Source organism: Myzus persicae, unplaced genomic scaffold (assembly GCF_001856785.1).
Source record: "Myzus persicae strain clone G006 unplaced genomic scaffold, MPER_G0061.0, whole genome shotgun sequence".
Classification (NCBI taxonomy): domain Eukaryota; kingdom Metazoa; phylum Arthropoda; class Insecta; order Hemiptera; family Aphididae; genus Myzus; species Myzus persicae.
Window position 1 is genome coordinate 902,734 of NW_019102203.1, and position 23,336 is coordinate 926,069.

The 23,336-nt window shown below is 31.9% G+C and overlaps 1 protein-coding gene and 1 pseudogene across 1 annotated transcript in view; one reads left to right on the plus strand and one right to left on the minus strand.

Annotated features, from left to right (window-relative positions):
* LOC111031544 (TWiK family of potassium channels protein 7-like) overlaps nt 1-8,135 on the minus strand; it is a 95,246-nt gene extending 87,111 nt beyond the window's left edge. Inside the window, exon 1 of the mRNA XM_022311547.1 lies at nt 7,357-8,135. Within this exon, the coding sequence (XP_022167239.1) occupies nt 7,357-7,795 (439 nt within the window). The 5' untranslated portion in view covers nt 7,796-8,135. The remainder of the gene's footprint in view (nt 1-7,356) is intronic.
* An 11,807-nt stretch (nt 8,136-19,942) lies between these two features.
* Nucleotides 19,943-22,489, plus strand: LOC111031564 (annotated as a pseudogene).
* Nucleotides 22,490-23,336: the final 847 nt, after the last annotated feature.

Genomic DNA, 23,336 nt, shown 5'->3' on the forward strand with positions numbered 1-23,336 from the left:
CGTTGTTTCCGAACAAACTGATGCACGAGCCGACGACAGTGGCTTGTATAATACATCTCGGTATAGTACCTATATGCATAATCAAGGATTTTTCGATGGCTGTTGACCAAATGGGATGAGTATGATAATAAAGGCTGGAGGGTGGTAATTTAGAGGCGAAATCCCTACCTATCATATAATATAATACTTATATAGCTGATGGAATTTGAAGTGTGCTACCAGACGTAATTGTGACTAGTTTTTTCAGATGTATATGTGCAATGCGTACATCTAGTGCAAGGACGATTCACGGTAGTTTTATTTCAGACGGGTGATAGAGTGAATAAGAAAAAATTAAATAAATAGAAAAATAATGAATATATATTTAGGTATTTCACGAAGAAAGAAATGTTGAAAAATTGTATAAAATAAGTATAATACAAAGACTAAAATACAAAAATTTGAAAGTATTTTACTCGTAATATTATATCTTTTAGACTTTAGTATTATACTATTATGTAACCTACAGTCAATTTAAATAGTGGTCACTGGTTTACCAAAACAAAATCCACTTAAACAGGCATTCACTGAAAAATATAAGGATTAGTTTGGAAGAAAATAATTTTCTGAGGTTATTTTCTAAAATCCTGAGTATCAAAATTGAATAACGAATTTATCCTAAAGTGATTTCACATATTAACATTTCCAATAAGTTGAAATAGTTGAATAATATATTATAGCCGTGTTATGTCTGCTAAGCCTACATCAAAGATAATATATTTGATGATATAGATTTGTGTACCTATTAATTATTTTCATACCGAATCAGAGATTTAATAGATTATAGCAGCGATTCCCAAGGTGTGCAACCTGGGGAGCCTCCATATGTCTTTACAGGTCGCAGCGCTGCAATAGAATTTCATACTATTTCTTATGATTACCTAGTCAAGCACTGACTTAAGGAAGGGTCCTGTAGAACTGTTATCTCAAAAAAGGTCGTCACGAGCCAAAAAAGTTTGGGAACCACTGGATTATAGGATTGGTCAAAATAAATTTTTAGTCAATTTCTGAGAGTAAAATTATTAAATGATTATATTATAATATTGATGAAAAAAATTATACCTAGTAAAAATAAAACACATAGCTTTTAAAAATATCCCCGAAAATTCTGGGAGGGGGTGCAGTCCTTGAACCATCCCCATTCCTCATAAATCCAACCCTGGTGCATATTATATAGTTAAGAAGTATAAGTATTGTTACTGTTATTATTGAGAACATCGTTTATGTACATGAGTTCATTTTATTTTTTTTGGCATAATTAATTATTATCACTTGATTTTTAGTTTTTGGTGCTGTATGCCAACCAATCTCTACTACTTATAAACATTACAGTATAAAATAAAATAATATTCTTTCGATTGGTAAACTCATCAAAATGGTATACAAAGCCTTTGCACAGTCACTCAGTAAGGACTAAGAAAGTATGTTGATCATAGTAAGTTATAATAGCATTCAATATTCATATTTTTTTTTTTCATTATTCCATAATGTTATATGTTTAAGAACATGTCTTGTATAAATAGATTATATAGATATATTTTGATCTGCAGCTCTGCGTCTCCACATTTATACAAGCTTATTAAAATAAAGAAAATCGTTGTATAGTATATAAAATATAGGTATGTACTATAACATACACATATGAACGGGAGATTTTCAATTTTTTTAAGTGGCTGCAGTAACACTAACTCGTCCTTACACCCTAACGCTACCATCGTTGGCGACCACACACAAATTAATAAATTCTCTTTCTACATAACATTATAACATATAAAATATGTATAAGCAACGGTAAATATGCACGACGCCAAAATATTCTATACAAAAATAAAGGAAGCAAATATTTTTGATTTTTCACAGTAATTTATGAAATATCTTAGTTTTCGTTTGAGCAGAAAAATAACATTGTTCAATGCACCTGGTACCTGGTTCCTACTACCTAGTACCTACACAAATGGTTTATGCAACAGGTAACGAGAAAATTGCTTGTTCCGTTTAAAAAATGAACTGATTTTATCGTAAACGATGGTAGCCGGTAGGTATGTGTTAATGGTGGAGGTAATAAGAATAACCATAACGGCGATCGATACAAGTTTTAATTTGACTGAACTGTATGAACTTATAAATATTTTAATATTTGCACATATATTAGAGACTGTCAACAAAGTGTGTAAATCATCGTTGATTATTGTACTGACGATAGTTTTCTAATTAATATCATATAGATGAGAATTTTACTAATTTTAATGTAAACGCACACTTAACATATTTAAACGTTTTACGATTTTGGAAATAGTTCATTTAAATAATTAAAACCATAACACAATAACAATTTAAAAAAAAAATTGTTTATTCAATGTTTTCCTCTAAAAAAATTACTTTACAGAACGTAATTTACCTATAATTATAAGTGTACCTATATAGGTACCTATGCTTTGAGCTTATGTGATACTCGATAAATTACATTATAATATAAAATATACATTTATACTATATTATAATATGTGGTTAACCTACTATTATAAAATATTATATTATTAAAGCGAGTTTGAGTGTAGAATTATGTTGTATCGTCTTCAAATCGACTTACGCTCATATATTATGTATTATTTTATTAGGTATGTAAATCACTGTGTAATGGAAAATTTATTAAATCGTTCCCCTCGAGAATTTAACAAAATGTGTTCGTACTGTAGACTGAATATATATTCCATGTGCGTGCGTGCGTGTTTAAGGTTCGCATGCAAAATCGGTCCAGGAGATAAAAAATGAATAACTCCGTGGCCTGACAAAAATTGAAGCCAATCAATTTCATGGCAGGCAGAAAGATTTTTCGCATAGCGCCCACCGCAAGTCGCAACAGATATTTCGGCGCACACATTTGGGCAGGGCGCTTAAAATAATAATAATAATAATAATACACTGTATGCAGAGACAGCACGAACATTTTTCTTATTATAGTCACGTCATATATAGGTACCTACTATATTATTACTACCTACCTACTAACATTATTCATCGCTTTTCGTGGGGTTTTTTTTTATTGATTCATTATTTAATTTTGTGGATGTAATTATTAATTATAAACTCTACCAAATTGTTCGAACAAAAAATACAAATTTTGAAAATACCAAAATTCGATTTTACATTAAAAAAAATGGTTTTTGAATTGTTTATAAAATGTATAGGTATCATTAGACTGGAAATGTCTAGACATATTACTGTTGAAAACCCCAAATTTAAGTATGAGAATTCGCAACGAAGGTTCTCAAGAAGATACGGGATATTCAAGACATTATATATATATAGGTACGTATAGTGCGAACCTATATGAAAAGGTATTAGGTTAATATTGAATGCCGTGAATTCCAAGCATACTAAATTATAGTGTAATACTACGTTAGTAATAACAGAACAATTGTTTATAATAATAACAACCGCTCCTAATATAAGACGCTCAATATGATGAGGATAATGTCACTGAAGGAATAGTCGATAACGACTAATCATAATTTGCTGCAATGGTGGGAATTGCTTATGGGTGGATGACCTATAAATATTGAAATGTATGTAATAACTCATAAATAATAACATTAAAGCATGACTGACATTTCGCATCCTGTTCAGCTCTCATTGGAGTGAGAGATACAACTCTATGTGTAAAATATTATATTACTGTAACATTATAATGTAGAACCGCCTAAATGCCACAGCTACTATATCAACCCGATGTCTGATTCCGTAAAATATATCGAATGAGAGTGTCTTTGGTTATTACTTATTAACAACGTGTCACGAGTGCATAATTTTAAACGTAGTGATAGTTCCGGTTAATAATAATATACACATAGGTATAAAACCACGAAGGAATTTAATAATCATAAGTCATAACATTAGTCATTACAAGTTCGGTTAGACGCACCCACGTTAAACCTGAGAGCTGAGGCAATGACGGTTCGGTATAAAAGGAATCGGTAACCATACAATAACAATGTATTTCCATTTACCATTAATTTTAAATTGTATAAAATATAAGTATTACAATATTTATTAGGCACGTAGCCAGGAAAAAAGGGAGGTGTGTTATTCAAATACCAGTATAACTTGTGGGGGATTTACACACTCTACATTGAAATAATCCATCTTCATATAACCAACTACGAAATCGGAAAAAATAAATATCAATATCTAAAACTAAAATCGAAATTGGAAAAAAATGTTTTCTGTTTCAAGCCTTTATAGCATTTATAACTAATAGTATCACGTAACTACTTATCATCGTTACGTTACCTTATCACTATCGCACTTATCAATTCCTATTGCCTACGCAATTATCAGTTATATTCATTGCGGAGGAACACTGGCGTGCCGCTCCCGAAAAATTAATTCACGTAGAAACCCTCTCCCACCATACAAAATTGTTAAATAATAACAAAATGTTCATTAATAAATCATTTTCAGAACAAATTTATAAACATTTTTTTATAATTCCCCCTAAAAAATCTCCACTAATTGTTATTGTTTGATATCTTAGTGAAATTTGTTTTGTGTATGTGTGCAAGCACTGGTAGAGATAGAGTCATTACATAGAAACAAAAACAAGCGATTTGGGCGAGCCACGATATCGAAAAAAAATTATATATTTTATGGCATAGCAGGAAATAAAGTCAGAATTGTATTAGCCAAAAATATACCTAACCAATCACTCTTAGTTATAACTTATAATATTATTAAATTGTGCACGGATTTTTAATGTTTTGTTAGCAGCCAAACCAGAGAACAAAATAATAATGATAATAAATAAAATACCTCAGATAATTTTTTGTTACATGCCGACTAAAGATTGTGAGTCGTAAAACAATAAAAGACATAAAAAAGAATTAAATTAGTATACATTAATAAGATGTAAAGTGCATATCGACTTCAAATAAGCATTCGTACTTGATTGCATACACCTACCTGGCTACCTAATATAATTATCCTACAAATAAGTCCGTTATAGTCGTTAAACAGTATCAGTGTCGTTATCATAATATTTCGATTATCGTTATATACATACATACAACATGATGCAATATGTCGATTGTTCAACTACCACGTCTAAAAGTGTTTTTAAAGACAAAATATTAAAAAATGAAAATAGTTTAAAAACGATAATACTCTACGGCTATAAACCTCTACGGCTATACCTAGGTTAAAATATATGACAAATTATAATTTATGTTGTGGAGAGGCAATTCGAAGTTGTATTTGATGAGACATGGGGCACAAATTCGTAATCGTTATTAGTGAAGGAGAATAATATAATATGTAAGTACACATATTATTTTTAGCTCGACAAGAATTTCATCGAAAAATTTTGATGCACTGCAAATGCATAAATACATATTTTAGATTCTTAAAAATCGAGTTGTAGTATTTACGCTATTTCGTAAATTTTACAAAGAACACTTATTATGTGGGGTGGTAAAAAATATCTATAACTTTTACAAGGCGCGCTTACTTATAAGTCAAACACACGTCAAATAAAAGTTGTTGCTTTTCTACGTATATTTCCATAAGTTATTGGTTCAAAATATCAAAATTCGTTGAAACAAACGTGGTTTTAATAGAACTTTGAGACTTTCTCAGTAGGCAGAACTTCATGTAAACGCCAACTAACTATAAAGGGACTGCTTATTTTTCAGTTTCATATTTTAGTTACATTCTATTTTAATATTATTTAATATCTGTTTATGGTTTTTTTTTTTTTTTGATTATTTATTAAGTTGAAGCCTCAATAACAGGACAGTATTACCTACTTACCTAATTACTTAAACTAAATCGTACAATATAATATCTTTCATGAATAATACCGTATATGATTATTATTCGGCAGCTTGGTTTATTATTATGACATTTAATTAGTAGTCTTGCACCACAATTGTTGAATTAATAATATTATACCTATGTTATATTTTCGTATATTTTCGTCGATTCCTACTAAAGAATATAATTACTCATTGTTATTTGTCTATAAAATGAATTTAATACTATTTTATTTAAACCCAATTTTATCAAGTCGTTTAAAACTATTTTAGGTAGTTAAAATCTCTTTACGGTAATATTAATGATTGTTGTCTCTGTAGATATTAGATTATATTGTGACTAAAAATACTAAGTCGTTAATAAAAAAATAAAAACGTTGATGAATCTATACATACAGTTATACATATAAAACGATTAAAAACTAATTTGGTACACTTGGATAAATATAAGTTTATAGGAGGAACTGCCGGACTACAATAATAATTCAAAACTTAATCGGTTTGGAAAACGTTGTGGTGAAATTAAAATATATATTTTATAGCACAATACCGTACAAAAATAAATATAAAGATAATTGGTTTTTTAGCTATGTTTCATACCAAAACCGCCAAAACCAAATCGATAGACGCTTTGAAGACAGTTACATAGGTATGCATAATATTACTCGAAAGATTGACATAGGCAGTCAAATTCGACTTGACGTATTCAAAAGGATGTCATGGCGTCTTACATTATATTAATAATTCACGAACCTCGGTAAAACCACGACGTTTGTCTGGTTTATAAGTTTCCCAAAACCACAAAGCCGCCCACCCTTTAGTGAGCTACAATAGTTAAGTCAGGTTTACACAAACGGCAAAGGGTCAAATACCGAGTTTGAAAGAAAATATTCCTATGTCTGTAATTTACTCGACTTAAACTATTTGAAAAATCAATTCTACCATGGGCGTTTTATTCCATTTTTTTAAGCGAATCAACCACAAATATATTATAACAATATACGATAAATTAGTATTAATGCACACAAAATAAGTCAAACAACTATATATTCAACGGAAAAGAGAATTTCAAAAATTATGGGGAAATGAAATTATCCACAGACATAGAGACGATTTTGTTTACGGTTCTCGGAGTTTTTATGTTATTATTGGATCGGAACACTGAAGAAAGTTTGGATGGGTCCGGTCGTACCGGATATAAGCTTGGTATGTTTTTTTATCTCCCGAAACTATTGCTTTTATTTCCATTAATTGTCGAGTAATTTCATATAATATGATGTACCATTACATGTCTCAGTTAAAGTAATAGGTAGGTACTCAAACAATCCCAATCGTCCAGATTCCTGGAGGGATTTTCGATTCTTTTGGAAGATCTCCCAGTGAACATACGACACCCCCCCCCCCTTGCCACTGACCTCCTCAACCAGAGGGTTCTCTTCAAGGAGTTAGGACCACTAAACCACTCGACCGGAGATTTAACATGACACGCGGGGCCGACCCATCCACTTACCTATGGTGGTGATGACGGACAGCGAGTAGAGGAACGATCCGGAAAACGACCATCGGGTCATCTGCTTGTTGGGGCCTTCGTAGCTAAAGTTGCGGACGGCCTCGATGACGTGACTCTGGAAGGACCGGAGATGCACCTGCACCTCTTGCTTCCACTCGTCCTCGCAGTACGCGTTGCAGCACACCATGTCCCAGATCCTGTCGGCCGTGCCGCTGCGGTTCGCGCCCACCCGGTCGATGACCGCTATCGCGTTGCCGGGCGCACCCTCGATGAAGATGAACATGAACGCGCCTGCAATCGTGTAGCCGACCACCAGGCAAATGATGCCGATGTTGCTGAACAGGAACGCAATGAACTGCCGCAAGTAGTCCTTGCACTGTTGCGTCCACGTCTTTTTCCGCTTGTTGTAGTACCGCCGGCCGCTCCGTTTCCGTTCCATGACGGCGCCGCTGCACAACCACGGTAGCGGTCACCACCGGCGGCGGTCCGGTCCGACGACGGCGACCGCTGCAGTGGCGGCTACGCGCGGTTCATCGTCCACGCGTATACCGCACGTTACCGGGCGCGCACCGCACAATATAATACGCGTAATACGCACTGCACTCACCGCACGCACCACGCGCCGCGTACCACACACCACACACCGCGCACCACACGCACCACACGCACCACGCGTTACTCCGTTACGCGACACCGCGGTTTGTTACTTGGGCGCGCGCGCTACACGACTCTCAGCTGCCGGCGTACGGTTACGTGTGCGTTTTTATTGCCGGCCGGCGCGCGCGCGCGCGTCCGCGTCTACCGTCGACGCGACTCGGACCCCCCGACGGAGGTGTCGGCCGCCCCGACCCGTGAGCCTCCGACGCGGCGCGCGCGAGTGTGGGCCTATTTTTAGACGCGTCTCTAAGCTCACTGGACCACCGAACGCCGCCGGGGACCAGTCTCGAATTAGACTCCGACGACCACGACGGCATAATAATAATAATAATAATAATAATAATAGTAATAATAATAATATAATATATACGTGGAGTACACGACGCTCGCCGCCGTCAGACAATATACTCGCACGTGTACCACGTGACACGACGGCCGTGCGATGGCGGTATGGTATACGCGTGTTTTCGTCGTCGTATTTTTACGCGGCTCGTCGGCGGCCACCGAAACAATATTATTATTGTGATATAACCACTGCAGATATGTATTATAGTAACCAGATAGCTGACAACAGAAAATATATGTATTTAATCGTATACGTACGTACGATGATGACGTATCCGTCGTGTATGGCGATGTAAACACAAAATTCAAGATTCGTCCCTGTCCCCGGATATTTAGTTGTATAATATCATATTATAGCACCTAATAGGTAAACAGACCTAGTAAGATATTTTAATTTATGCCGGTCAAGACGTTGTTGTCGTGCGTAATAACATCGGTATATTCAATATAACGACCTGTGCAATAATGTTGTTCATACTGAAGCAGAAACAATATATTTCAAATTCAGGTTTTCACAAAAACACCATTTCAGCACTCTATAAAATATACAAGCGATCCGTATATTTTGTAAAAACGCCCTTTAGTCATTATCTCCCAGGCCACCACCCGCCACAGCACTATATGCCGACTGGCCGTCCCTTCACCGTCTGCTGTATTAACCCGATTGACGACTTCCGGGAAGCATCTGCCCGACAAACCGGACAGACTTCGAACACAGACCGTGCGTATCGTTATTTACACGATTTTTAAAATTTCTCGCTTCCGTCGTTCAGGACAGAATTTCCAACATTTTTTGTTTTTGGGGTTCCTTATTATGGTCTACATATTACATTATAATCGCTTGCCGATAATGCCTCGTTTATCTAATTTATTGACTCATTTAAGTCTTACGTGTTTCTTTTCCAAAGCGCAGAACTCATGGTACCAAAACCTATTTTTCACGATTCGAGAATAAGTCTGAAGACTATTAGTACATGTCGGAAAAATTACGAGCACAGACCGTTCAAATCTAAATCGCTTACCATAACAAGTTCAGTAGGTACTTCTCCTTAAGAAAATAGGTTCCTTAAGACGCAATTGAAGTTTAAAAATTCTCCCGATACTTTACATGCAATGAACTAAAGAATCCCTTTAATATATATCCAGAACCAAATTCTAGAAATTAATTATACGTAAAACTATCGACCTTCTCGTTAATTCCCTATCACTAACCGTTTTGTTTAATCGAATAATACCTATTATTAGTTAAAAATGAGTATAAATCCAGTTAATATGTTCCCGTCGTACCTCCCGCTCATTTTATTCCATACGCTATATTATTAAACACTGGATTACAATTTTGGCTTTTCCGATTTGCCGAACGATTGTTTTTTACTGCTATGAATGATATTTTTAATTTGCCATCAACTGATCTGAAGTGTACCATTAAAGAGTACATTTAAAAGTCAACTGCTGAGATTTTGTGGCCAAAATTACTATGGGCATCCCTTCCGTTCTCGACATTCACCAGCTATACGTCACCGTGTAACCTCACTTTGAATAATTACAAATTCGATGTATTTAAGCGGTTATATAGGCACTTATGAGTTTATGACGTCCTATTATCAGATTTCGCTAATACTAAGGCTTTTAAGAGTATGCACCACTTGTATTCGCATTGTTAAACTATACTTATAAGCATGGTTATTGTAGTTTCAGAAATTATTATTTGTTGAAAATGATAATAAGTGTTCCTAACGTTTTAATTATTTATATCAAATTTAAACTCAATCATTTTACCTAGATTCTGGAAGTCAATAATAATATTTATCTCTAGTATAATATTTCATTATATTAGTAAATTCGGTTGTTGTACGCCTGTATTTGCACGATTTACGGGACCTCGATTCCATATTCCTGCCATCACTTTGCCCTCCAGCTCGAGAAGATATGATGGGGTTCGTTGTACAAATATTACTGTCAAATTTTGGGATTCATTAAGAGGTTAGCTTTTGATATTATGAACTATTGAATTCTCCGAAGTCATTGTACCACACCCTAGTGAGTCCTATTCTCGAAAATGGATCTATCGTTTGAGAATCTCAAACAGCGGATGGCAGGCCTACCAACTACGCGTATCTAATGAAAGTTTTCTAGTTTTGGTTTAGTTACATATATAACGATCAAAGCTCTACGACTAAATATTTTTCGATCCGATGAAAAATAATTGTACATAAAATATAAATATAATAAAACATATTACATTCAACGTCAGAGACAAGGTGCTAATATTTCTCTAGTATTTCTCTTTTTGTTCTAAAAAAACTTAAACTCCATCTCCAAGTTACTTCTATAGTGACTAAAGACAGTGTGAAACCGTATTTCGTATCCCAAATACCAATATTTGGGTTTCTTACAATAATAATTATTAGTAGTGAAGTAAAAATTGTAATCGTCATAGGCATTATTTATATTATCTAATTTGTTATTCATTCGCCACTGGTAAATACATTTAGCTTTTAAGGATTACAGTCACATATTATTATTATTATTATTCTCTATATTTATTATAATAACCGGTATAAATCGATTTACATTTCTGCAATATTGATATATCATTCTAAAGTTCAATATAAAATATTTATTTGTACACCACGTAAATGTTGGTAAAAATCCAATAACAATATGAAATTAAAGTACCTAAATGGTTTTATAAAATATCGAAATATACAAAAAAAAAACTGAATAGGTACCTTAGCATACAAATTAGTTTTAAATGATGGTATCATAAAATACGTTGGTGAAATAATGATTCATTAAAATATTTTTTATAACTTATAATTTATAAACTATGAATTACTAAATTAATTGGTCATGATAGTTTTGATTATCAGATATAAACAAGATTTAAATTGAATAAATAAGTGATGAAATATTATATCTAACACGCGTGAGGTGTGAGTGAACACGTGACTATAAAAACTAATGTTTTTTTTTAGTTTATCATCAATAGGTTTTTAACCGTACTATAATCATATCGTATCGTGTAAACAAAATATCGAATATTGTTACTACTATATTCTCACTACAGGCACAAAGCCGGAGCCATGCAGACAAATCGAATTTAAAAATATTAGAATCGTCTGATGATGCATTTGTGTAGACTAATTGAGTGGTATTTTAACAATGTACCTATATAGTGTGATGTATGCACGTGCATTAAAATAACATTTGCAACGAGAGCGATAAACCGAAATGTCATGTTGCTGATAATTTATACGTCTGGTCCGCACGCAGCGATCTGTATTTACTGTAGCTAAATAGCCAACAGGCGCATCAACAACATGCACACCTAACCTGTATAATAATAGGTACTTCACCTAAAGCTCAATACACAATTAGTGTTAAATCCCGGAACACAGAAACAGCAGTTTTTGTCAAAGAGATAAGACAAAACGCAACTCTGAGATGAAATTCTACCATAGAACAATATAGAAGCGAAACTCAGCTGGCTGCATGTGGTCTTGTTTACCTATGATCTGAAGTTTGAACCTCCGAAAAACATGGGAACGTTTACCGCACCAACATGATGTTAGACTCAAAGTCACCCGGATTATGTAAACTTTTACTGTCTCGTTGGCGGAGTACGCTGAGATGAGGGGTTTGCTTGTCTACCGTTCACTAATCAGAAGTATTCAGATTTCGATTACTATTGATAGTGTATGCCACGCCTCCCTGGAGATCGTGTTCAAGGACATAATCGGCTAATTCGGCCAAGTACGGAGTTTCATAGGCCTGATTCTACAAAGGTTGCGATACATTAAACGCATCTTCTTCAAGGACATTGCGGAATTCGGTTGCCAATATATTGAGTATAGTACAATATATACAAAATATACTGTACTGCATCATTTTTTTTTTTTAAAAAATAAAAAAAAAAAAAAAAAATTAATTTAATTAAAAAAAAAAAAAAAATCGTACGTCCAGTTTTATAACTATAGCGGCGGTGAACTGAGGACGAGGGAAAAGGAGACGGATTGGTGTTTCGCCACATTTACGACGGTGTCCCGTGCCAAAATTACACGACAATGGCAATCCAAGAGATTCAGTAGTTTTGTTATATTTTGTTGCGATGACTTGGATTAATATAATTTATTCGAATATAAAATGTGTGCGTTTTTATTTAAAGAAGTTGACTATCGTAAGATCCATTTACTAATCTCTACAGAGCACTAAATGGCTTAGAATGGTTTAGACAATTTAACAATTTGTTACTATAATTATACTAATTTTATTTGTGTTTATTTATTTATTTTTTTTTTTGTTTCTTTGTCACACGCTCTAATGATTAAAAAATTTAATTTATATTATTAATGCTCTGATGTGTATATACATAGGTAAACATATAAAGAGATTCGCCGCTCTTTCCATACCAGCCCAACCATAAAGATAAATAAACTATTCAGTGTAAGATACTGAGAAATAGGTACTACGAGATTCGTAGGATAAAAAATAAAAAATATTTATGTAGAAGACATATAAACATAACAAATAAAAAAAATATTTTAATGTATAAAAAAACACTTTTCCATATCACTGTTTGAATGTTTGATAAAAACCGTTGACAACCTATTGTACTTGCCCATAGACATATTAATAGATTTACATCAGTATTTATCTGCCAGCCAACTTTTTAATAAAATCTATGGGTTCTAAAAATAAAAAGTAGACAGGTTATAGATAATTTAAATATTTTATCTGCTGAGAATAATTATTTAAATCAAGAATATTCTCTTTTAATTGTTATTATTGTTAATTTTTATATTCTTTAAGTCACCACACTTACTTATTATACACTGTATGTATAGATTGTAAATACACTTTTATTTAATAAAAAAAAAAAAAACAAGAATTATAAAAATGTATATATATTGAACAATAGATAATGTAATAATATTCTAATTCGATTAATAACTAGGTTTGTTTTCAAGACTACTAAATCATAATATTATGTCATATATTATATTGGAAAAATAAGAATTAAAATACCGAGTCTCGATGGTTTAGAATAGTAAAATCGATTTGAAACGTAAAAAGTAAAAAATAAATATACTAATAAAACTTGTGATGTAAAACATTTTAATAAGTATATTACACGAGAAAAACTGAGGAAACAAAAAGAAAAATGTTTCCGTCTTTAGAATGCCCGTTGTTTTGAGTATACAATTGTTTGCAGTTCATAAAAATTGCAACATAAAATGAAAAAGTTTTCGAGTACCGGCAAAATAACCCGTATTGATTTAGTGTGTCTAAAGTGTCTTTGAAATTCGTAAAAAACTATTCGGACCGTTATAATAGTTCAAATCCTCGTATAACATGTACATTTATATATATGTGAATCTGTATAAAATAATATATGGTCTGTATGCTGCAAACTTGCACGCGTGACACAAATTGAAGTATTGTTGTCGTCGTCGTCGTCGTCGATCTCTTGATAAATATAATATCGAAACACACAATGATCAATCACTATTTCAGTTCGTAGTTTTTTTCATTCGATCGTATATTCTCTAAGTTCATAGATTTGGAACAGACATTTGATTTAAACAAATATTAAATTCAGCTAAATAACCAACATTTTGTGGTTTACACTGTAATAAGTAATAACATTCTAATATAATATTATTCTTTTATGTAAATAATTTATAAAACTCTGAGGTCTGAGAACTGTGAAATGCAAATGCGCAGTTTTAGTGTAAAAATAAATAAATGCATTATGTAGGAACATTCTTTAGTACTGATTTTGAATACAAAATTGTTGTATTATAATTTATCAAAGTGTTCAATTTTATATTCATTTTTGGCTTACAATATTTTTAAATCGAGTTACGGACCTATTATCAATTATAATAATAATATAATATGTATATTATTTTAAACATTAATTAATTATGTCAGATTACTCAACTTGTCTGAGATTAAAAATTACATTTTAGTATTTTATAACCTTTAATAAAAAAAAAAATATATTAACTTTTATTTTAATGCTAATAGTTAAACTAAATGTTCTAATCTTTGTGTACTTTGTAAAATAATGAAATATCTATCAGCATAAAAATTATTTTTAGCATTGTTCAGAAAATCTAAAATACATGAAAACTTAAAAGAATTTATCATCTAAATATAAAATGAACCACAAATCTCAATAGGTACATAAACAAAATATCAATTTAATAATCAATCATTGGTACTGTTCACATTTGAATTATTACATTTTTATTTGTCAACTATGACTAACACTACTAAACTCTGATTGTATTTTTTCATTAAGACAACAGTTTTGGTTTTCATCAAGATCGTATAATAATAATATATCAAAACGATTTTTACTATGTGCCATGTGCGTGTTGAAATGCGCTCACAACGAACGTAAAAAATGATATAGTACGTTTTGCGTGTGGTGTATAAATATATTATATACTCTACACAATAGATAATGATCAAATTTACGAGTAGATGATGTGTCTAGGTATTGTAACTCCAAATTTGTGTTGAAAATATTATATTGTGCAGTGACAAAAAAATGTGTCAAGCGATAATTATATAGAGTTCTTGAATAATCATTTTTGTACATAATTATTTATAACTTAAAAGAGAAAACAAATCTCAAATTTGATACCAAAATAAAGGAGCAGTGGGAGGCAGGGTGGGCCCAAGGGTAGCAAACTTGATGATTCTGGAATTGAAATAAAACGAATGGTACTGCAAAATTAATAAAATGTCAAAACTTATGATTGGGTGCGCTGAAAAAACGACGAAAAGAACACGAAAAAAAAATGAAAATTATAAATTATAATAGCGAAGTCTCACTAGAATATAATCATTTGGAGAAAAAAATTACATAAATATGTGTACACTTTTAATACTAAACGAAGACGAAAACAAATCTGTGAACAGCGTATACTTTATAGACGGTTTAGAGGAGGGGGTACAAACGTAGAAAATTACTTCAACTTGTTTATTGTTATTAAATTGAAACACTTTCAAAAAAAATACACATATATATATATATTTGATCATAATATACCCTAAGGTCGCGTTGAATTTTGAAAAGAAAAATTGTAATTATTTTAAAAAGAAAACGTATACGCTGCACCATCGGGGATTGCTGTATGATATTATTATTATTTCACAACGTTTTTGTTCAGTTTTATTTTTAGAAAAACCGTTCGCACACAATAATAGGCCGGCAGGCACAACGCGCAAGACGATTTTTTTTTCACACGACGACGCTAAGATAGCTACGAGTCGGCATATCCGAAATTCTCGACCGACCGCGGTATATTTACGAGCCCTCGACACTGCGATACCAACACCTCTCGAGATTATCATATCATACCAATTGTCGAATTCATACGATTCGGTGTGGAATGTTTATAATGTGATTTCAAGTGTGAAAGTCGTATCATATGTTTTATGTAGGTACCCCCAGTTGGGTGGGGGGGATTCCGCCGCTTTGAAAGACTCCCGAACCCGATCTCGGGGTGAATATTTTTACGTTTTAAATAAGTAGCTTTGGATTTTATTCAGAATTGTTCGTATGCGTATTTTTTCAAGTGACCTTGCAATTCAAAATCGTTTTTATTTTGTAGATACCTAATTTTGTAGTTAATATATAAAATATGCTATATACCTACCCCACGCGTTGAGAAGTCGATTTAGATTCCACTGCAGGCCGACAAGAAAACTGAAAAACTACCGAACCCGGTCTAGTGTTAAATTTTTTCACGTTTTAAATCCATGTACGACGTAAGGACGTCGCTTTGAAAATTTGAAATTCATTCAGTACAGCGTATTGTTTGTCTGCATATTTTTTTGAGCGACGTTGTTCAATATCGTTTTTAAGAATTTTCACAATGACTGTTGTAGAGTTTTATTTTTTAATGTTATCATAGTCGGCTAGTTTTTCTCACTAATCCTCTGGTGCCGTTAAATAGTGTTGACTGTAGGTCAAAACTCAAAAGGCTCCAACATACGGCCCGCCAAGCCAATTAATGTTTTCAAAATATTTTTTTATTTATTGTTTTTATAATAGTACAAGTATTACTAGGAATAATTTTTATATATTATTATCTTAAATTTCATTATCCATCCCTATCTTAACAATTTTTGGCCAATGAAACTTATCACAGTCCATCATTAAAAAAAAAGGCAGGAGACCTCTGGTGTAGATAATCGCAGTCTGGGTAAGCTCGGACAAAGTTTATAGGTACTCGAGGTAGGTTAGTCGTTACGTCTATTACGTCCACTCTTCGTGTTCCATCAACGACAATGTTATTAACTGTCTATGTTCTCGTGGAGTGTAATATATAGCTACTATAAACATTTTGTAGTCATATGAATACCACTCGTAAACAAATATATTTGTCTTAATCATATATAACTATTGTTATTATTACCTATTGTACTTCGTAAGTTCGTTGTTTATACATCTTTATAACCGTTACTACACCATTCGGGACTAACGGCCCTCCGTTATTGTATGAACATTTTTTTACTGTCCATAATATAGCAATGCAGGTACATAAAATAATAATATTTTGTGTTATGTGACGGCCTCCGTGGGAATTTCACAACGGCAAGCGAAGTACCTAATAATAAATCGCATCTTAATGATAATTGTGTAAAATATACAAAGATTTTGGAGGTTCGCCAAGCATGCTAACCCTAATTTTTTCTTCTAAATTTCGTAACTTGTGAGTATAATTAAAGACCATATTATCAAATACTTTTATGTCTTATGCTATTTAAGAAGTTTCCAGTGGCAATAATACAAACTACTCTCTTCCCGACTGATAATCACAAGTTATCCTACAGTAAATTGTTAAAAGCATATGGTTTTTTTAATTAATATTGATGAATTAAATTTCATTACTGGGTGTGTCTTTTTCCAACTCATTACTTCACTGTCTTATTCAATTACTACCACATAACATTCTTATTGCGCTTTAGGGCAGAGATTGTACCATACATTCCTAGCTTGCGCCATCTATATATAGGAATGATAAACTATTATATTATACACGTTCAGTCTTACTATCTGCTACAGAGAAAATTAATTTTGAATAATGATGCTAGTAGTAACCAATAAGTAGTAATAGTTAGTAGCATAATGATTTGTAATAAAGTTATTATTAAATTTAGTCATGAGAACGTCCTTGTCTTAGACTTAGTGGTAGTTACTGGTGGAGATCATAGTATATTTCACCTTGTTGACTTGTAAGTAGAATCTGTCTATTCGAGTTCATTGAATAGACATAACAAAATTAATGGTACCAATGTATAATTAAATTGGTTATATAAATTAAATAGGTATTACATATATTTCTGCGCATTCCGTGCAAAACCATTATTAAGGACAATAGTTAGTACATAATATATTATAGTTTGATAACTCAAAATCCACTTGGTTGAATTTCAATTTCAGAGATGCAAAGTTTAAAAAAAAATGTCAAATGATTACAAATTAACAGTAAAAAGGTTAGTTTTCGTTTGAAATAATACGTTTATATCGTATTAGGACAATCCTTTATGATGGTATAAGAGTCCTAAGTATTTTAAAATATATTCTATAAGTATGCTAAATGATTCCTAAATTCAGAATTTGTATAACTGCATTATTAAAGGATAAATTATTGATGGCTGAGCGTTCTTGGTAAATCACTTTACATAATATATTTACTTCACTAATCTCTAACTCATTACATAATATACACAACGTATCGACGTTTAATGTAGGATATTCTGTGTAAAAACACACCAACTGATGAAGCATATTAAATTACATGATCCAAAATGAAAACAAGGACAGTGTAAGTGAAAATCACATTTTAACCATAATGTATGATAACTTTTAAAATTACATTTTTATAATATAATATTTTATATTTTTTGTTTGATTTCTAATTACTGAAAGTCCTAATTATTAACAGGTAATCTTATCGATGTATATTGTTGTTCTACATAGAAATTTGAACAATGTTTTTTTAATAATTATTATAATATTGTAAGCGGATGTAAATTGTTTACAAGTATATATAGTTACAACTTACAGATTACTTTTATACTATTTTCTTTCTAGATCTGATATGATATAGTTTGAAATTATTTTAGTACTGGCAGTATTGGTCACGTGAGTACTATAATATTATAAAATAATGTAATCTCTATTACTAAATACTAAAATATAATAAATTATTCTGGAATGAATTTGATTCATATCAAGTTATAATTATAATTCTAAAAAAACACTCATCACGTCCGAAACGAATTAATAGACAACAGTTACAAGAAAAAGTCATCGCGACACGAATGAAAGTGAAAAAAATGTATATTAAAGAGACAGTAAGTTACCACTCATCTCATCGTAACATACAATAGTATACGGCTGAAACATTATTATTATATGTAACAGCTCCAGAGTTTATAACTTTTGAGAGTCGTTTGTTCCTGTCATATTTTTTTCTTTTTAACACAATTCATTTTAACGGGATTATTCTAAACACTATATTTTTTTCAGTGGTCTTGCAAGGATTTCTAGAAATAATTATCTTCGCCGGTACAGTGTTAAATAAGCTATATTTATTTGGAAACCGAGACAGTACGGTGTTATTATAATGTCCTTTGTCACGACTAACCATGTCCATCTCAAAACCATACCAGATATTCGTGGTGACGTATTTTATCGGTTATCAACTGCTTTAACGTCATCCGGCCCTATGGTGTTGGTCTTTGAAATAACTATTGAAATAACTATATACCAGTACCGGTAGTACTGTACCTTTGCAAGAAATATCTAGAAAATTCTGAAGAACAGATTATTTCGTTTTACTCGCTATAATATGTCTTATGGCAGAACGAAATCCTTACAAACGAGCTAATAGGTTATGATCAAGATGTCGATATCAATCACAAATATATAGTTTGTAAGTATAAGGCCGCGGCACGTGTGAGCGATGTGTCCGTACCGGGTGGCAATAATTGTAAGTGGATAATTATTATGGGTAGAATTTTAATATTAAAATATATTAAATCACATCGAGTGGAGAATACCTAATGCGGATCCTGTGTTGTTAGGTTAGGTTAGGTACCTAACCAATGAAATATGAAATCTTAAGTCTTATACTTTAATTTAAATTCTTGAATTTTATTACGTAGCATGATTACTAAAGAGTAGTTAATCGATTCCAAAGGTGAACTTAAACTAATTGATTTGATTATAATATGCAGAGTTTAAGTATATTTAAATATTTGCCTGTAGAAATATAATCATAAAAGGCCTCGTTATATTAACTTTATTCTCATAAAATATCGACGTAACAAAATATGGGATAGAAAAAAAGAAAGGTATCAAACTTTTAAGATTTAATGGTGTGGGTGCGAGGAAAACTGTACGTCGCTACTACATTCGTCTGGCAAAAGTGTTGGGCCTCACTAAATTTTACCCTGAAACAGTAGTGATCACAACCGTGGTATCTTGTGAAACCCCACAGCACCCGCGGTATCAATGTCCTCTGCAGTTGCTGGGAATGCGACTTAAGCTGGGTTCACACTACACCGTGTCGTGTCGTGTCGTGAACTTTTCCATTTTTTCTAAACATGATACCACTCTTTACCATAAATTTTGAGTATTGATATCAAAGATTGGTTAGTAATCTTCGCGGTTTTTTTTAACAGATTACAAATATGAAATATATAATGATTAATATATAATATATAATTATAATATATAATATTTAATGAAATACACACGTTTTCCATCGCATAATATAGTTTCAAAGTTTCAAACTACAAAATGAATCAACAACTCAAAAGAAAATTGTACTTAAATGATGTGAAAGAGTATAACAATCAAATGTTTAAACGACGAATTTGTATTATTTCCTGTGTCGGTTATCTTTTAGAAAATCATTTAAAATCTGAGAGAAGGTAAGTTGTTATAATATATTATAATAAGAGTTTTAAATAAGTCAATACGTGTTACTGTCGTCAGTAGAGTAAATTTGATCTGAAGTATGAATTATTTCCACCATTTAGTCCATACTCTATTATAAGTGCACCCTGCCCTTATCATTACAAATTACAATTTTAGACCTACTAAACAAATATTTAATACTTTACTATTAATTTTTAAAATTTTCTGGTGGTGACAACTTACAGTGCTATATTGGCATTTGGCAAAGACCAATTTATGCCACCATTTGCCATTACAAATGTAAATTTATATAAATAAACTAATACCTAATAAAATAACTTAACAAAACAGTAATATTGATTAATTAACATTTGTATGTATTATAGGTGGCATGTACGGCCAATGCTAAATGAACGTTCTAATCTTAGTCATTTTAATACTATGTTAAAAGAACACCAGCTTTCAAACTCGTATTTATTTTTTAATTTTACGAGAATGTCAGCCTCAGCTTTTGAAGAGCTTTTGATTATAGTTGGTCCTGATCTTCAACGTTCACCTTCAAGGCCTGATGTTTTATGTGTTGGAGAAATTGTAGGAGCCACATTAAGGTTCATTTTTATAATAGTATATTATTGAGATTTAATAAATAAATTATGTAAAAAAGTTTTAAAATGTTACTTATATTTTTATTTATAAAGGTATTTAGCCACTGGTGAAAGTATGGTCGACATTATGTTTAATTTCCGTATCGGCAAATCAACAGTTTCTAAACTAATATTTGATTGTTGTAATATTATATGGGATAAATTAAAAGATGATGTACGTATAAATTACCATTTTATTTATTGTTAATTTGTATATTTACTTATAATAAGATTTATTGAATATTTATTTTAGGTATTATTTAATCCAAGTGTAGATGGCTGGTTAAAAATATCTCAAGAGTTTGAATCTAAATGGCAAATGCCACATTGTGTTGGAGCTTTAGATGGAAAGCATGTTGTACATCAAGTATGAGATTATATGAAGACTTAAATAATCTATTTTAACAATATTTATTTTAATTTAAATATTATGCAATGTGTTTTAGGCATTTGCAAGTAGTGGTTCCATAAATTTCAATTACAAAGGGAGCCACAGCACCATTCTTATGGCACTATGTGATGCTAACTATAATTTTACTTGTGTAAATATTGGAATGCCAGGTAGATGTAGTGATGGCGGTGTATTTAAAAATAGTGAAATGGGCAAAAGAATTTTAAAAAATTAATTCAACTTTCCCATATCTTCTGCCATTAGTGAGAATTTTACAAATATACCCTACTACATTGTGGCTGATGAAGCATTTCCTCTTCAAACATCTATTATGAGACCATATCCAGGCAGAGGCAAATAAAAATTACCTATTAAAGAGGCAATTTTTAACTATAGGTAATGTCTAAACATAGATGGTGTCATTGAAGGGAAAACGTTTAATTTCATATATTTATTATTTATAAAATTATATTATTTCAGATTGAGCAGGGCACGTCGATGCATTGAAAATGCTTTTGGTATTTTAGTCGCAAGGTGGAGAATTTATAAGAGAGTGATAATTGCTAGTGAGAAAACTATAAACAGTATAATAAAAGCCACTGTAGTGCTGCATAATTTTGTTAAAAATAAAGAAACTGAGTCAGGTTAGATATAACATGTTCATTAAGAATATAAAAGAAAAAAAAATTTAGACAAACATATTGTAGCAGCTAGACAAATAGTTTTTGAATATATACATGATAAATTAACTGTTTTTGAAAAATATGAAATAGATACTTTTTATCTGTGTTTAATTTTCAATGAATATACTCATATACTCATATTCTTATTACCATTACAATGTATTAATTAAACTTATTAATTTTCAAATGACAAATACTATAGTATAATAAGTTGTAATTAACCATTAAAAATGAAAATAATATAATATTATCAATATAAAATAAAAAATGTATCAATATATTATGTACCATATTTAAAATGATTCAACTTTCATATTAAATATACATATTTTGCAGGTCTACATTCATATTATGTACAACCGAATATTGAAAGTTATATCAACAAACACCAAGCAAATAATGGTTTTGAATCTTGTTTAGTTCCTGTTGGACGGTTGGGATGAATATTAATTATTAATTACTAATTAGTAATAAGAATTAAGAAATAAGATTTTAAATTGTTTATCATTATTATTTGAAATTATTTATTATCACTATTAAATCAGTAACCACACGTTCAAAAGTTGGATGAAATCAACTTCTTGGTATATGTGGGAACATCATGGTATTCGTAGTAGAAACCGTAAAATTGGTGGTAGAAACCAGATTTAACCACGTGGTTGGACCAATCTGAGCACGGCAACATATCACGACACGACACGACACGGTGTAGTGTGAACCCAGCTTAGTTGTAGTTAGTATCTCGGTGCCTTTACGTACTGTACCAAGTGTTAAGTATACCGAACACGGTGTACGGGTACTTAGTGTTTTTTTATTTATTGTTATTGTTCTTCCGTTTGAAAACACGGATTAATGTTGCATTGCCGCGTTACATATATATAAATATATACTTTTTTTTTTGCCGCTCCGCGATCGCCAACGCGCCATTTGTTTGTCGACGATATTTATGAGCCGATAAATATTACAACACCGCGTTTTCCCGATTTTATACACCGACAAACGCACACTGTTATTATCGTTTATGACTCTGAATCCGATAAACCTTAATGCATTAACATCATCATACGATACAATATCATTATGTGTAGGTACGGTCGTACCTGTGCACGGAAAACGGAACCTTCGATGTAATTGACTCGCGCAACGCGGCGTGTTATTATTACCGAAATGAACGCCGCCGCCGCCGCCGTCGACACGAAACGCGCGCATAATAATAAGTAATGACTAATGGGGGTAATAATAGCGCATAGTGTATTTTATTAGTTTGTTTATTTATTGTACACCTGTATAATTTGTATGTGCATATT